Raw genomic sequence first — 15712 nt, 5'->3', positions numbered from 1 at the left:
GCTTCAACATAAAAAAGAAGCAGTATTTTTGACTAGTGAGGTAAAAAGTATCCTAAAAAAATACTGAGGTTTATGTCTAAGACCAAACCGCATTGTTGACGTAGGGCTACGGAAAGATTTCGCTTGTTCGACATTTCGGTTGGAGGACTGATGCCATGCCGCTCTGTTTGTCCCATTTGCAATCACCATAATAGATTGGTCGGGTGAATTTCGGGACTTCGACATTTACGTCAAGTGAAGGTCCGTGATTGCGAAACAAAGAGGCATTAGTCGACATTTCAACATTTCTCACTCAGAATCGGTCCCCTATGCTTAAAGCAATGCGAACATGGTTGACCAGTGTGACTGCTGCAGGAAGCACAATAAAATTAGAGATATAGGAGTTGAAGAACTCCTGAAAATGTGTAACGAGTTAGAGTTTCAATTAAGCAGTCACCGAGACGGTCTATGCACGAATATTTTGTTGCTTCGCTTTGATTTAAAGTTCCATCTCTACAAAATCATAATAACTCAGGAGTTAATTGTACGTGGTATTGGGTTTTTCGCGAGTAATGAATAGGACCGAAATGGGTTGCAAACAAGCTGAATTTTTGGTATTGGGGGGCTGCCAATTCAAAAGAACCCAATGCACTATATTTACACTCTTCAAATGCTACAGTTAACAGATTTTTAACCGTTTCAGAATCTGAATCCGATTCAGTGCGTGGAATATTAAAATAGTGATAAAAGGCTCTCTGTCGCATCACTGAGCAATTGTTTAAAAAAAAAATTTTTTTCGATCCCCCGAAGTGATTTTGCTCTTGAGCTTTGTATCGAACAAAATCGTTGTGTGTGTCATCAATATTAGGAGAAGCTACTAACTTCTTGCTAGTGGGTGCGAGATTGAGTATCAAAAATCGCGAATGGTTCATTGATATACAATAAGTTATAGACGGGTGAGGCTAATTTGCAATATCTCATCTCTACACAGTGTCTGTACGAACAAGCGCTGCATTTTAATTTCGAGCGAGCGATTCAGGCACGCCTTGTTTGCAGAGGTAAGGTAAAAAGTTTGGATTTGATTTGTCCAGTCGAAAATATGATCATGGTTTGTCCACTTTGTTGAATGCACTTTTTTTTTTCTTTATTATAGTGACTTTCAACACATTTCGGCTGGTTCGTCACTTTTATTTCCATTTTTGGAAGAATGTCGGGAGTGAGAATTGAACTCGTGATCTCTGCGTGAGAGGTATGGATGTTACCACTACGTCAGATCGCCTCCATTGAATGCACTAATTCAGCACACCTTTGCCAAAACAGGTTTTCCAATATTTCAAAACATATAAATAATACTGTCTTCTTCATGATTTACAGTAGTTTTATAGTATATTTTTACGCATTCAGACCTTTTCTGGATTATAACACTTACAAATATTGTAAGCATCATGCTTGCACATCATTTGTATCAGATTTATACAGCTAACCATGTAATCAACGCATTTCGATCAATTCTGATCACGAGTTGTCCGATTCACTAATTTTGTTTGTCCATATGATTTCTATGGCCACCGCTTGGCGCGCTGCAGTTTGTTTATGGTGTCCTTTGCGTATAGCAGAAATAAAAAAAACAAGAGTATCACGATGGTCCTCATGCAAGATAGTGGGGTTGGTCACAGGTCTTACAAGTCGCACCAACACCAAGCAACGAACGACACACAAGAAGCACTGTGGATTTTAGTATCGCATCAGTTGAAAGCTTATTCTACGATGACACAATTTGAACAACAGGTTTCTCAGTTTTATTTACTCACTTAAATCTTTCTAAAAACTTTTGTTTAGTTTTTTACCAGGATAATAATTTGTCTTTGGGGAAAATCGTTTGAATAATTTCAACGCCTTATGGTAGAATTAGGAACAAGAGACTTAGGGCTTTTCCACAAACCCAAACTCGCTTTGATTATGTGTGATTTTATGAAGAAAAATCGATTTGCATTTACTAGTTGCGTGAAAACACCCTAAATGGACAAACCAAGGTCAACAGAAAAGTCACGATATACACGCTACGATAGTTTACAAACAGAACTTTAATTTGGAATGTGACAAATTTTATGAAAAAAAAATCTGAAAGTCATAATCTCCTTCGTAAAGTCTCTTCAGCATCTAAATGATTCTTCTTTATAGAAACCAAATACATCTAAGATACATCTAAGAATGTTTAATTGAATGGTTTCATTCTCGGTTTTAACTACTCACTAAAATCCTTCTAAAAATTTTTGTTTAGTTTTTTGGGTTTACGTTTCCCGTTCTTATTCCTGAACTATTTGGCAAGCCTCTAGATGGCTCGATTATAATTAGTCTCCAAATTCCTTTCACTATATATGATCGAGTCAAGGAAAAACTTTTTTATTGTTTTACACACATACATATTTCGTTGTCTGAATATGAAAGATTTTCGATATATCCCCTTAAAGTCAGAAAATACCATTCCCACAAAAATAATCCGAATTCTTTCAGAAGGTAATGATCATATGATGATAAGATGATCATATATTGAAAAAAAATCCTTCTACGCATATGTTTCAACAATGACAGTTATTGAACTTTTTCTCTGTTTCGGGCTTTGTTTGCCTCTAGTTGACTCTACTTCAACAAGTACGCTACGTAGGACGATTCTATTGCTTCCGTTATTAGTGGATTAAAATAACATTTTGGAAGAGAAAAACTTAAAAGTTGGTGGTTTTTAAGGTATTATTATCCCAAAAATGTACAATAAACTTGATTGTTTTTATCATATTGTTTATCGTATGAATTGTTACCAATTTGGTAATACTAAATTAAAGTTTTTGAATCGCTCTACAACTTTTTCTCTGACATCCAACTTATTTTTCTCTTAATTTCGCTGCGATGTCATTTTAAACAATTCCAGGCGAGAAAATATTCAAAAATCACGAGGAAAATTCCACTGTACTTATCATAGCCAACTAACTTTCACCCTAACGTTCAAATTCATCGAATATATATAATCGAGTCTCTATATAACCGAATCCGATCTGTGCTTACATTCTGTCAAATATATACCGGGAATTTTTAATTTTAAATCTTTCCGCTGAGGATTTTTCAAATTTGTTGTAAGTTGATACTACCTTCAGTGTCTTGATGTCAATTTTGAGCACGATCTGTCATTTAGTTTGCTTACAGCCTCATTAGGAACAAGTTATTTTTTTTTGCCCGGTGATTTTTGATATTTTTTTATGTTCTATTGGTCAATGATATTTTGTAGAATTTGGTGTTATAAACAAAATTTCTTGTGCCGAAACGTTGAAAATGTTGCAGAATACATTTGGTGACTCAACTACACTCAAAGTTAATTTTTAGCACATATTAGGGTATCCCGATTTAATACATTAAATGTACTGAAAAATAACAAAAAATGTTCTACTCCCCAATACATGTATATCATTCGTATAATATATATGCTAGGGCCAATATGAGCGAGCGAAACACATTTAAATGAAAGCATATGAAAGCTTTTCGTATAGTTTGCCAAATACACGGCCCAGACAGAGAAAGATATATTCTCGTTCATGTTCTTCTTTATCCTCTTTATTTTAAATTTCTGAGCTTTTCGATATTGTTACACATACAAATGTAACGATAACGAAAAGCTCAGAAATGCGTTTTTAGTTTGGACCACGTCTTTCAGTAGTGGTACGCATCAGAAAACAAGGCACGTTTTATAAAATAGAAATAACAAACGTAGCATTCTTTCTACAGACAATGTGGATAGAGAAAATATTGCAATTTAAGCTCCGACCGTTTTCACAATTTCACAGCATTCACGATTCATCAGACACAGCTGTTTTGCTCGATTCAAAGGAAGAATGGAAGATAGGTATCGCACACAGTAGGGCAATTTCATTCGGTAGAGACACTGCGTCAATTTTCATGCCGTCTGGTAGGGAGTTCTTGTTTATTTTTGTACCACATCTTTTCTGAATCTGTACTGGGACTAAAGCACCAATACCCCTTTACCGACTGACGAAGTAATATGACAATTACTTTCGAAAGATAAACCCAAACGATTTTTTTTCTTTAGCACGAAAGCTTTGAAAAATCTATTAAAATCACAAAATTGTATAAATATTGGTAAAACTACAAAGATCTATAAATATGCTTGAAAGTCAATCGAAGTCAAGATTGATCAGCGATAAATATTTACTCGTACTGGCTTTTATTTTGCTACCTTGTTGAACGAACGTGCAAAATTTTTCGACTCAGAATGCATTCTCAGAATATGCGCGGAGTAAGTATAATGGATAGTTTGCACTGACGGACAGAATTATAGCAGAAGGAAAATATTAAATATGACGTGCAACGTCGATTTTCATACCGTTGCGTGGCTCTGGGAATCTAAAGCGATTTTTTTTTCTGTTGGTAAAGTGATTGAGGTTAGGATGATATTTTGAATTATAAAGGTTTTCTCAGTTCATTAGCCTCTCACCTTGAAAAAGGACAATTTGGAAAACGAATCTCAAAACTCGGCCTTTAAAAAAGCCATTTAGAAAGCCTCGCTGCCAACGTAATCTGGTCGCTAGCAGGATGCCTGATAAATCGTGAATAACTTGCTGGTTTTCCGCTCAATCAATAAATTTTCGTGAAATCGAGCATTGTTTCCGTGATAAAAGTGGCGTCAAGGTGCAACGCATTTCGAACCTGATGTGAAGAAGATATTTTTCACCGGTGAGAGCTGAAAGCAGTTGCTGTCGACGCTGCCACTCCACCAAAAACTCAATTTGGTTCGGATTTTCTGTTACCATTCTGAGCGTTTTTCTTAGAGTGTTGGAAATTTAATTTTGTTAAAAGATACTGCAAAACTACTTGGTAAGTCAGTAATATCAGTGTTTCAGGGTCGATCCAGACAGCGAGCAATCAACAGTATATGTTAATTCTAAGAGTTAATTTGAGAATTTGCTCAAACTCCCTTCACTTTTTTTTTTTGGCGGCCGCGATTAAAGCGTGTTGTGGCCCCTCTGCAAGATGGCCCAGAAGAAATGAACGATTTTCCGCGTCGAAGACGAACATCCACCTCTTCAACCAATGAAAACATCGACAAAATAAAAGGAATGGTGCTCGGAATATTTTTAAAATCATAAATAAATTTCTCAGACATCATTCAACAACAGCTAACAGGTTTCAAGTCATTATTTACTTCAAATCATATTTTTAAAATGATAGTTTTGAGTCCGAAAATGAAATCTTAAGCCGTGGAAAAAATCTCTTCCTTCGTAGGCATCTTAAAAATGTCATTCAAATCGGAAAGAATTCAAAAGGTTACTCGTTTGGCAGAGGGGGGCAAAACCAAATACACTGCGTGAATAATATCACCACCAACAGGAGGTAACAATCCTACCCTTTGCTCATCCTCATCGTCATCGATGTAGGGAATATCGTCCAGATTAACATCGGCCACAAACGACAGATTCGAATCCGTCGATGGCGCTTCCACTTTCACCTCAAATATCGGAATATCCACCGAAGGCGGCGTTTCCGGCTCACCCGTTTCGTCTATTCTAATCATCTCTCGGCTGCTGTGGCTACTTCCCCGCGAGTCATAGTCCTCAACGTAAATCGATGGCGGTGCGTCATAACGAACCGGTTTCGCTCCTCCTCCGTTGTCGGGACACACCACCGATGGGATATTCCCGCTACCGGTTGGGGCGTTCATCCTCCCAATGCTTCCTAAACTGCTACTTCTGGTTCGATTATAAACACTGTTCAAACTAACCGTCGAACGGCAGTCCCGATACCGCGGGTCAAAGTGAATCTGTTGCAGTTGATCGTTCGACAGAATGTCCTCGTTCGATAGCGAAAGACTGTAGCGCCGCGGTTGAGTGATGTCCGGATTGGACATTCGCCGAAGGGTGTCGTTGTAGGAAAGGTACGGTGTGGAGTTGGTGTGGTTCATCATCGATGTCAAGGGTCGACGATAGGACCCCCTACGGGACAGTGATCGCGAACTGCCATGGAAATTGAGACTCTCATTCGAACGGCCGAAATGGTAGCGTCGATTTCCCTCGTTGTCGTAAACGTTGCAATTAAACTCATTCTCTGTTTCTACTGGATGGTTAGCGATAACAGCACAACGAATATAATCAGCGTGAATGATTAGAAATTTAATATATTACCATTTTACCGACAGAATGATGATTGCCGTGTGTACCACACAAATTACAAGCAGCATGAGGATGTTTAGCAAACGTTACCTTGTTAGTATTTAGTATGCAAACAACAGTCTAGCGTATGACGAATGCAAACGACATAACCCTCCACCATCTCATTCCGACATTTGTAGTCTTTTGCATGATTCGACAGTGAAAGCAGCGCTTTACTACTTACCGCGTTGAATGACCGGACTGGGCTGCTGCAGTAGGGTGGCCAGCCCGTGATATATCGCACCCTGTTTGGCTACCTTCAGGGTCACAACGGGTCCCGTTCGCACCAGGTGATCGGCTGCCCGTTCCTGGGTGATTCCGATCAGGCTTTGGCCGTCCACTTCAAGCAGCTGGTCGCCGGCCTGCAACCGCCCGTCTAGATCTGCCGCGCCACCGGTGACCACCGATTTGATGTAGATTCCCAGCCGCTCCTGGCCGGCTCCCTTCGCTGCCACAATCGATAGGCCCATGCCGCTCGCGTTTTTGTGCAGCTTGATGATGTGAATCTCGGGCTGGGGCAGCTTACTGGACATTACGCTGGGCGACCGTCCCTGCTGTGGGATACAGGAATGGGTTATAAGGGGATCGCAATGAGGGGTTTATGAAACATTAGATCTAATTATGCACTCTATTCTATTCGTTCGAATTTCAACATTATAAGGAATGGAATTTCGAGCATATAGGGCCTTATTCCCATATACACTTCACGGTGAAAACGAAATGAACGGCAGTCCATTGAACTTCGTTTTACGAATTATTGAAGGTTCAAAGATAATAATGGGTTTCTCAGGCAGAAAATTTGAATTACCTTCTCCGTATCAAATTAGTGTTCAATTCATATGGAAAACTTTTTTCTCTTCCATGTGGAAAAATAATCTCTTACATAAATTGTGTCTGAGAATAATGTTATATTATAATGATAAGTTTTAGTGGAAAACTAATTTCGTATCAAGATGTCGACACTGTACCGTTGTCATCGCGGATACACTTCATTTCATTTTCACCGTGAAGTGTATACGGAAATGAGGCTTATATCAGTTATTTTCATATTGTTATTTCGAAAATAAAAGGGGAATTAGCTTACGACGACTCGCTGACAAAAAAAACGACTAAAGTTTTTTTTTTCAACCCTTCACAATGAATAAAAGTTTTCGTGAATGTTTGCGTATTTCTTCGTCAACCAATCAGAACGAAGCGCGGGATCTTTTGTGAAAAAGCGAATAATGATAGAACTTCTCAAGCTTTTGCTGGGATCGCAAAGATTTGCGTAACTTGGAACGGAAGCCAAACCGGAGAAGCATGTTCCAGAATACTTCGAACTAGCGAGTAGTACAGCGTCTTGAAGCAATACACATCGGTGAAACCAAAGGCATGACGACGAATAAAACCGCGCGGGATCTTTGTATGTTCATTGAATTTCAGTTTAGAATCGATTGTTATTCTAAGATCACAAATATAATTCACGTTCCAGAGGATCCAGTTCCATTCGATAATGACAGCCAATAACAATGTTGGAGCGAGTGAAGGATATTGATTTGCACTGATAGATGTAATCACTCGGAAGAATTTCAAATCATCGGTGAAACTCAATTTTGATGAAGCTCATACAGGTCATTGATGTCAATGATGAATATCACTTCTTCTTCTTCTTCAATGGCACTAACGTTCCTAGAGGAACTTCGCCGTCTCAACGTAGTATTACTTGCGTCATTTTTATTAGTACTTAGTTAAGATTTCTATGCCAAATAACACGCCTTGAATGCATTCTGAGTGGCAAGCTCTAGAATACGCGTGATCACAATGCAAGTCGGAGGAAATTTCTTTGACGAAAAATTCCCCCGACCAGAACGGGAATCGAACCCGAACACCCGGCATGTTAGTTATGACGCTAACCACTCGGCCACGGGTGCACAATAATGAATGAATATCAGTAGTCCCTAAAAACATCCTTAAAGCACACCAGATGGAATGTTGAAAGTTCTGGAACGCACAGAATTCACCACCGCAATGGCCTCCCGATCAGATAAGTAAGAGTACAGTAGGGTGCCAATGGATGTATGGGAAAAAATCGACCCAAAAATTTCGGAAAGTTACCCTATAAAAAATGTTCACCACCTCGAAAAATCTCCCTATGCCAAATTTCAGCTCAATAGGACTTAAGAGACAGTGGCGCAAAGCGGTCAAAGTTTGAGTTTTTTGAAAATCAAAAAAATCATACATGAGGGGAATAAAGGAAATCGGGGTTTTCGAAAAAAAAAATGTTGATGCCATATGTCTTAAAATGACATGAAACGTCAAGATCTAGTGTCATCTCGAAAAAAAAAAAATTTTTTTTTGTCTAAAATCGACACTCTGGGAATACGAAACGAAAAGTATGGTTTAGAGCCAATAAAAATAGTTGACTCGATTTTTCATTCGGAACTTGCTATGAAATGTTGATTTGCACGGTAATATACCCTATGCAAAATATTAGCTCATTCGGACTTCATTTACTGGTGTCACAAACGTTAAAATTTGAGTTTTTTCGGAAAACGAACAATCACCGAAAATCGAGGTTTAAAAAAAAAAATTACGTAAATTACGAAATCCGCAAAATGATTGTCTTAGTAAGCTCTAAAAGTCTTCTGAAAACTGTTTGCATGTAAAATTTGAAATATAAAAGTTAGACCATTTTTTCATAATGACCCTAACGCAAATTAGGAATAAAGCGCTTTATCGGTTATTTCAATAGACAAAAAACTTTGTTCTTCAAATTTGCTTAATATAACGGAGGCTACAACATTGTTGAACTATATTTACCTCTATCTATAAAGACAAGAAAGTTAGATTTTTTATTTCATCCAAAATTTTGGTCACCCTATTCTTGACAACACGAAAATGAGCGCTCTATCATATGTAACAACTTTGTCGAACCTGTTCCTCAGAAACGCCGATGTCAACGTTTAATGATGTTTCCTTCGTTGTGTCCCCGTTTCATATACCTCCTATCCGATCGATAAACTTTTACTTAGTCGCGGCAATACATACACACACTCTTTACAGATGCACGGGCCGAAGGTTGTGCAGTCCACTGATCATTCAACAAGAGCCAAAGGTTGTACCGCTCATGACAACTCTACACGAGCTGATGATTGCGCCGGCTAGTGACCATTCTATCCTGGATTCCTCGAGTCGAGAAAGACGCACCACGCTAGATATGAGGTACAGACTAGGGGGGCGTTGCTGATTAATGGTCAGCTGCATCCCAATAGGAAGTATCCCGTATCGGGCACACGTACAGAGCATCGAAGACTGCAACATACCAATTATGAGAACACTTGCAATACTAACCTCGAGCCAACCGCGAGTAATCGGTTACATATTACTAACATAGTTGTAAGCAAACATTGTCGAAATATTGAACTCCCGGCCCCGTTAGGCTGACGCCATATGAGCCTTAATAAAATATATATTTTGGATATAAAAAAAACTTTGTCGAAGACAATTTTTGTCTAGAGAATAACTGTCGAGCTCTAGCTGCTTATTTCCACTTAAGTGCACCTCCCGGACCATTGAGTCGAGTCGAGGCAAGTCGAGTTGGCATGGAATTTGTCGTTTTGCTAATTTCGGAGAAACACAAAGGCTCTTATTTTCTAAGAATTCACTTTTCACCGAAACGCGATGGGAAAACTGTAACCGGTAGTTCCAAAATAGAACGTGTCGACCAAAATCTAACTCTCCGCACGATGTTCAGTTTCCCGCACCTTCTAGTCTCTCGCTTCATCACTCACTCTCGGCGTATGAGAGTTGCCGTTCCCCCGAGAAGGTCTTCCATGGATCGGGCAGGGATGAAGGCACTCGCGAGTAGGATCCAAAACATAAATACCGAAAAGCTCGGGTTTTCTAGATTAATAAGGTTGATTGTCGACCTCTTGCTCGGCGTGCTAGCAGGAGTCAACGGAGTTCTATCCTGACTACACCAGAGAGCAGTTTGTGCGCGCTGTGATTAAATTGGGTAAGTGGCCGAAAGGGCCAAGTGAAGTAAAAAGTGATTTTTACTATCGTTATGCCTGGTTTCTTCCGTAGGTTGACGGTGAGGAAAAGAACCACTTTTGGACGAATGAAAACTTAGTGCATTAGTAAGTTTGATATTCGCTCTAAAACTATCTCAAAGTGTGCAACGTACAGTCACACTTTATGTGAGAAAAAGGTAAATCATTGAATATATTCATATACATATGTAGGATTGTGAAAAAGCGGGAAGTTGCGGTCCGTTTAGGGGGTTTCGGGGCACCACAATGTGGCGATTGTGACTAATCATGGCGGTTAGGTCCAACAAAGACGCCATTGTGTTCCTCGGCGCGATCAGGATTGAATAACCAACAATAGAACTGATGGTGTAGAAAGTCTCCGTGGCTAAGCGATCAGGAAATATACTATACCACATCCATCCACGGGAAGCAGTTGCACCTCCACTCGCACCGCTTCATAAAACCGCAAGTAGAAGCATGTGACGTCACATTTAGATTTAAAATAAGAATACAGAAGAACCATAGTTAATTTATTCCAAAAGATTATTATATTGTTGTTTGTTGTTCAAAGTAAAGATGTTAATAATGAGAATAGTTTGAAACCGTTCATGGTGTTGAAGAATCACTACATTTCACTATTTGTTGCGTTTTTCGGACACGAAAGGTGTCTTCATGCCTCCCTCACTGTGCGGTTCGGCATAGAACAGTTGACCCTGTGGCCTTTGAGCATTAGAAACCTTAATCCGCTCGCAGTTTCAACCTCCTTGTTCGGTTCAGGATTGTTGTCAGATCCTATGTGAATTACAGCTGACAGCACAATATGGATAAGTGTGAGTGATGTACCGTTGTTCTTATTTACAACCCTGTAGATCCTAGTTTCCACTGAGCAGTAGGCGAAGGGTTATACGTACAAACTTTGAAATATTTAGCTTCAACCTTTCAATTTACCAGTGTTTCTCTTATCTACACAAACTCCCGACATATGTTTCTCTGTATATTTTTGCTTTGCATGAAAGTGTAATTGAAAATATTTTCACACCAAATAAAAAAGGAGATTCAATCGCAACAACATACTATACTCACATTAAACTGATGCATATACACAGTCCATAGCCCGATGCTGGTCGGTTGCGACGCCAGCCGACACATATTGGCCATCTGGAAGGGACTCAAAAAGTCCACCAGCCCGGCCGGGATCCCACGGACCACATCGCAACTGAATCCATCATCCGGCAGGAGCAGCGCCAGCGGCAGCTCCGGAGATTCCTCCAGCCGAATCTCCCGCCCGTCGGCACGGCTCAACTCGTCCGCTACGGACTCGGCCATCCGTACGGCAGTGTCAATCAGATTCCGGGGGATGGTTTCCTGTGAAAGTAGCGCTGCCATTTGGAGTGAGTTCAAACGGAAACACGAACAGGCTAACTGTTGCACCTCGGTGACCGAAGTTTTGGGTGCCTGCAGAAACTGAGCACATTGGTTTATCTTTGCCAGATGGCAGTCGGCTGCCAGTTCGAGCCCTTGCTTCTCCGCCCACAGCTCGAGCAAGGAGAGACGTTCACTCAGCGCTTTTCCCCAGGCGCTTGTGCACATATGTGATGTTGTGACAAACTGTTGAGAGTAAAGTTATATTAGCCATAGCCACACTTAACGGAAAAAGTTTCAAGCTCATTTGATTCACCTTGTTGAAGCAAACCACATTGATGTAGTGGAACAGCTGCGAGAACAGCTGTATCGTGAGAGCCGCATTCACGCGACACCTTCTCAGCAGCGCCATCGCCGAGCCCAACACGGACAGCACCAGACCGGCGGCGGAATCGTGGTCGATGTTCTCCGATAAAAACTGGTTCAGCGTTTGGGAGAGCTCCACGTGGAAAATTGACACCAGATTCCGGAATGCGGTTTGCACGCTTTCCGCCAGCACTTCCTGCGCCTGGACGCTGAAAGCCGAGATGTGTCGATCCGATTTGAGGAAGTGCAAAAACTCGGAACTGTTCGCCATCCAAAAGGATAGAATTTTGGCATCGGTGTACTGCTCCTGAACGACGTTCTGGATCAGGTTGGCAACGTGATGGAGGAATACTGTTAACTTGTGGGCACGTTCGGTTGGCTGCAGATCGGGACGGTAGTGGGTAGAGGCGCGATACCTGTGTGTGTATGTTCGGATAAAAGCAATAGAAGCATCATATCACATCATATTGACTCGTGCATCCTCTGCGTTCCCCTCCCCCCACTTACCTAGCGCATAAATATAGCGTGTACACTGGAGCTAGCTTAAAGTTTGGTGAATTGACATCTAATTCGCTGATAACGGCCTGCAGGAAGGCATCCTGGTGTTGTTCGGGAAATTCCAGCACCGCCGGTAGGATGGGCTCCTGGCCACCGGGTTCACTTGACATGGTTGCCGCCGCATGGGATGGCTGCTGCTTGGGGAATGTGTTTGTCCTGAGTGGAAAATAAATTGATTTCAGATCACAACCGTGCGTTAATAATATGAGTTTCGAGTTTTTCATGGAGTCGCAATATGCTTTTGAACGAACGCGAATGTTCAATAAATTCGCGCGGTACCGCTACCAAGCGCCTCCACAAATGGGTTCGATGGAGATGGTTAGTAATTCACATCATTTGAATGAAACGAAAATGAATATTGAGCAATTCCAAATGAAATCGTCCTAAAAATGTAGATTTTTTTATTCGTATGAAAGTTATTGTTTCGATTAAGTTGGAGGAAATATAAGTTTTCCACAGCAATTGGGAATATTTTGACTCAAGTTTAACTTTTAAATAGGGCGTATCGATTTTACTACGAGAAATCATTGACAATTTATATCTAAAAAATATATATCTAAAATATTATTTTTATGAATTTGCTTATAATTTCCAACAACTCCATCGTTGTATTGAAACGTTGAAAATAATTTGAAGACATGTGAGTTGATACAAAACGTAGCGATATTAATAATCTTTTTTTTATCTTAATACAATCTTTTAACATATTATTTGTGTTGCACAATCAAAACACGAACAGTTTTCAAAGTGGAATTGAAATCCAAGCTACACAAATACACCTCGTTGATTCAACCGGGCGTTATGGGTACAACAATAATTAACTTGTTTACCTTATGCCAAGATTGTACCTGAAGTCAGGTATTTTAAAAGGTACCTCTGTATATTTTTTAGGTTGCGGGAAAAGTAATCCATTGTTTTTGGGTGAAATTCAAAACATTTTTTAATATGCTCCGAATTGTTCGATTTGGGTCAAATGTACCGTTTTGTTGGACAAATTGTTACCTTTCTAAAAGTAGCTTCATAATGTTTCTATCATAAAAATATTGGTCCTTATTGGCGAAAAACTCCAGCAATAGATTTTTACAATCTTCTTTTGATCCCAATTCTTTTGATTTCCCAATTATATTATTTCTTTTCCAATTTATTATCTTATAATGCGACCAAATGGTGGTAATCGCTTGGTGCCAGGTCTGGACTATATAGTGGATGCATTGAAACATACAAATCAAGCTCTCGGAATTGTGTGGCCTCGTGTTGTCCTGATCGAACACAACGCCTCTTATTTTCGTCAATTCAGGACGTTTCTGGTAAATCGCTAGCTTCAAATGATCCATTTGTTGCCAGTAGAGATCTGAATTTAGTGTATTGCACTAAAAAAAAAAATATTTAAAAATATTTGGTTTTTTTTTTCAAAAATAAATTGAAGTGCAAGTATTTCACTGTTGCAGTATCGAAACCATAAACACCATTCACAATTTCAGCAGCCTGGCTTGCATTTTTGTATTTATAAAAGGAAAAGTGTGAAATGTACCGAATTTTCTCTTTGTTGACTTCCATTGTTAACACCCTGTAACTCACATCTGATTGGAACAAACAAAAACAGCTAAATAATTGTTTTAGTTTGAAATGTCACCTTTACAACGCACCTTAACTTGAAATTGTATGATCGATATTACGCCAGATATTGATCACTAAAGCCAGCCAACGAGAAAATAATGGATCACTTTTCCACAACCTAATATAAAGTTACTCAGACCAACAGTCTTCGTTATAGAGTTAATAGCGGTATACCACAATGGACTGCAACAAAATTCTCTCTCGTTGTAGACCGTTTCCGAAAAACGGTAAGAAATGTTCATCTGAAAAACGTTTCAAAACTGCGTCAGTGATTTAGACAGTGTGATGCAATATCCTTTTAGATACTTCACATATCCTTTTACATACATTTGCAAATCATGTCGTTTATCTCTATACTCTTCCTAACCGAAGCAGAACAATAGCAATAGCAATTAGCAATACTAAGGAGCAGAACAATACAGAAGAGCAATCTTCTAATCCAGATGTAGATGAACCGATAGCAGTAGCAAATACTTTAGAAGAAATTTCATCAACAATTTCAGTCATTTCAGCATCTTCGCATGATTCCCAGAGTTTTCCCGAGCGTACAACATTGAGCTACTGAACAAGGGAATCGCCGGTATTAACGTTTCACCGATAATGATGAGGAGCCTTGGACAGGGTAATTACCCTGAGCAAAAAAATTCTAAAGGTATTAAAAAAATCTATTTTTCTTCCAACGTGAAGAAGACGAAGAGTCGAGCTATAACCAAAAGGCAAAACAGTTTGATGAGATTATCAATCAGCTCAAGAAGAAATTTCTCCACACAGAGGCAACAACGTCAGAAGAAGTTGGAATTTTAACGATTTTGAGTTTTTAACGAGTCTTGGCCCGTCCAAGAAATGGAGCCGTGAGAAAAAAGAATTTTAGGTTAATGAATATATAGCAATTTTAAGCCAAAAATCTGGTGAATGAAATATGCAATGCAATTATGGATAAAGTTTGAGTGAAGATGTCATAAATCATGTTTCGGAATTTTCTAATGACAACGAAATCAGTCGACCATTACCTGGAAAAGGAACTATGTTTCTGTAGCCAAAGATAGGAAGCGTCAACAAATCCAGAAAAGGTTATTAATTACGTCATTGCGGGAAACTATCAACTGGTTTAAGAAAATTAATCCAAATTGCAAAATTGGATTCAGCTCTTTTGCATCAATGCCTCCGAAGCATTGCAAATTGCTTAGTATTTCAGGACCTCATAACGTTTGCGTTTGTACAATCCACGAAAATGTAAACCTTTTGCTTCATAGTCTCAATGACATGACATCAAATGCAAAGAATATATGGAAAAAATACCATGTTACACATCAAATAGATAAAAAAAACTGTTACCTTCGCGAATGAAAAAAATGCCTAACAGTGGACGAGTTTGAAAAATGGTTCCTAGAAGAGCTTAAGAATCATTTAAAAATTACTCACTCATGATTACATTAAAACACAACAGTCGACATTTCTTACCAATCTAAAAGCTAATTTGCAAGAGAATGAGGTTGTCGTGATTTGCGATTTTTCCGAAAATTACTCATTTGTACATCAATTTGAAGTTCAAAGTCATCACTGGAACAATGATCAAGCAACAATCCAGTCTTTCGTTTTTTATTATGG

At 39.3% G+C, this 15712-nt stretch overlaps 1 protein-coding gene across 17 annotated transcripts in view; it reads right to left on the bottom strand.

Annotated features, from left to right (window-relative positions):
• The window catches only part of LOC129762197 (afadin), a 294629-nt gene that overhangs the window by 35091 nt on the left and 243826 nt on the right, over nt 1-15712 (bottom strand). For 11 of the 17 annotated variants that reach the window (XM_055760231.1, XM_055760229.1, XM_055760234.1 and 8 more), the window contains 4 exons: nt 12437-12643; nt 11880-12345; nt 11285-11809; nt 6376-6745 (listed from right to left, as the gene is read on the bottom strand). In XM_055760231.1, coding sequence (XP_055616206.1) covers nt 6376-6745; nt 11285-11809; nt 11880-12345; nt 12437-12643 — 1568 coding nt within the window. Of the gene's footprint in view, nt 1-5389; nt 6097-6375; nt 6746-11284; nt 11810-11879; nt 12346-12436; nt 12644-15712 lie in introns of all 17 variants that reach the window. The other 6 variants (XM_055760237.1, XM_055760239.1, XM_055760233.1 and 3 more) reach the window with 4 other exon arrangements.

The sequence above is a fragment of the Toxorhynchites rutilus genome, chromosome 1 (genome assembly GCF_029784135.1).
Source record: "Toxorhynchites rutilus septentrionalis strain SRP chromosome 1, ASM2978413v1, whole genome shotgun sequence".
NCBI classification, from domain to species: domain Eukaryota; kingdom Metazoa; phylum Arthropoda; class Insecta; order Diptera; family Culicidae; genus Toxorhynchites; species Toxorhynchites rutilus.
The sequence above is the reverse complement of the archived record's forward strand: the minus strand, read 5'-3'. Positions and strand labels throughout refer to the sequence as shown.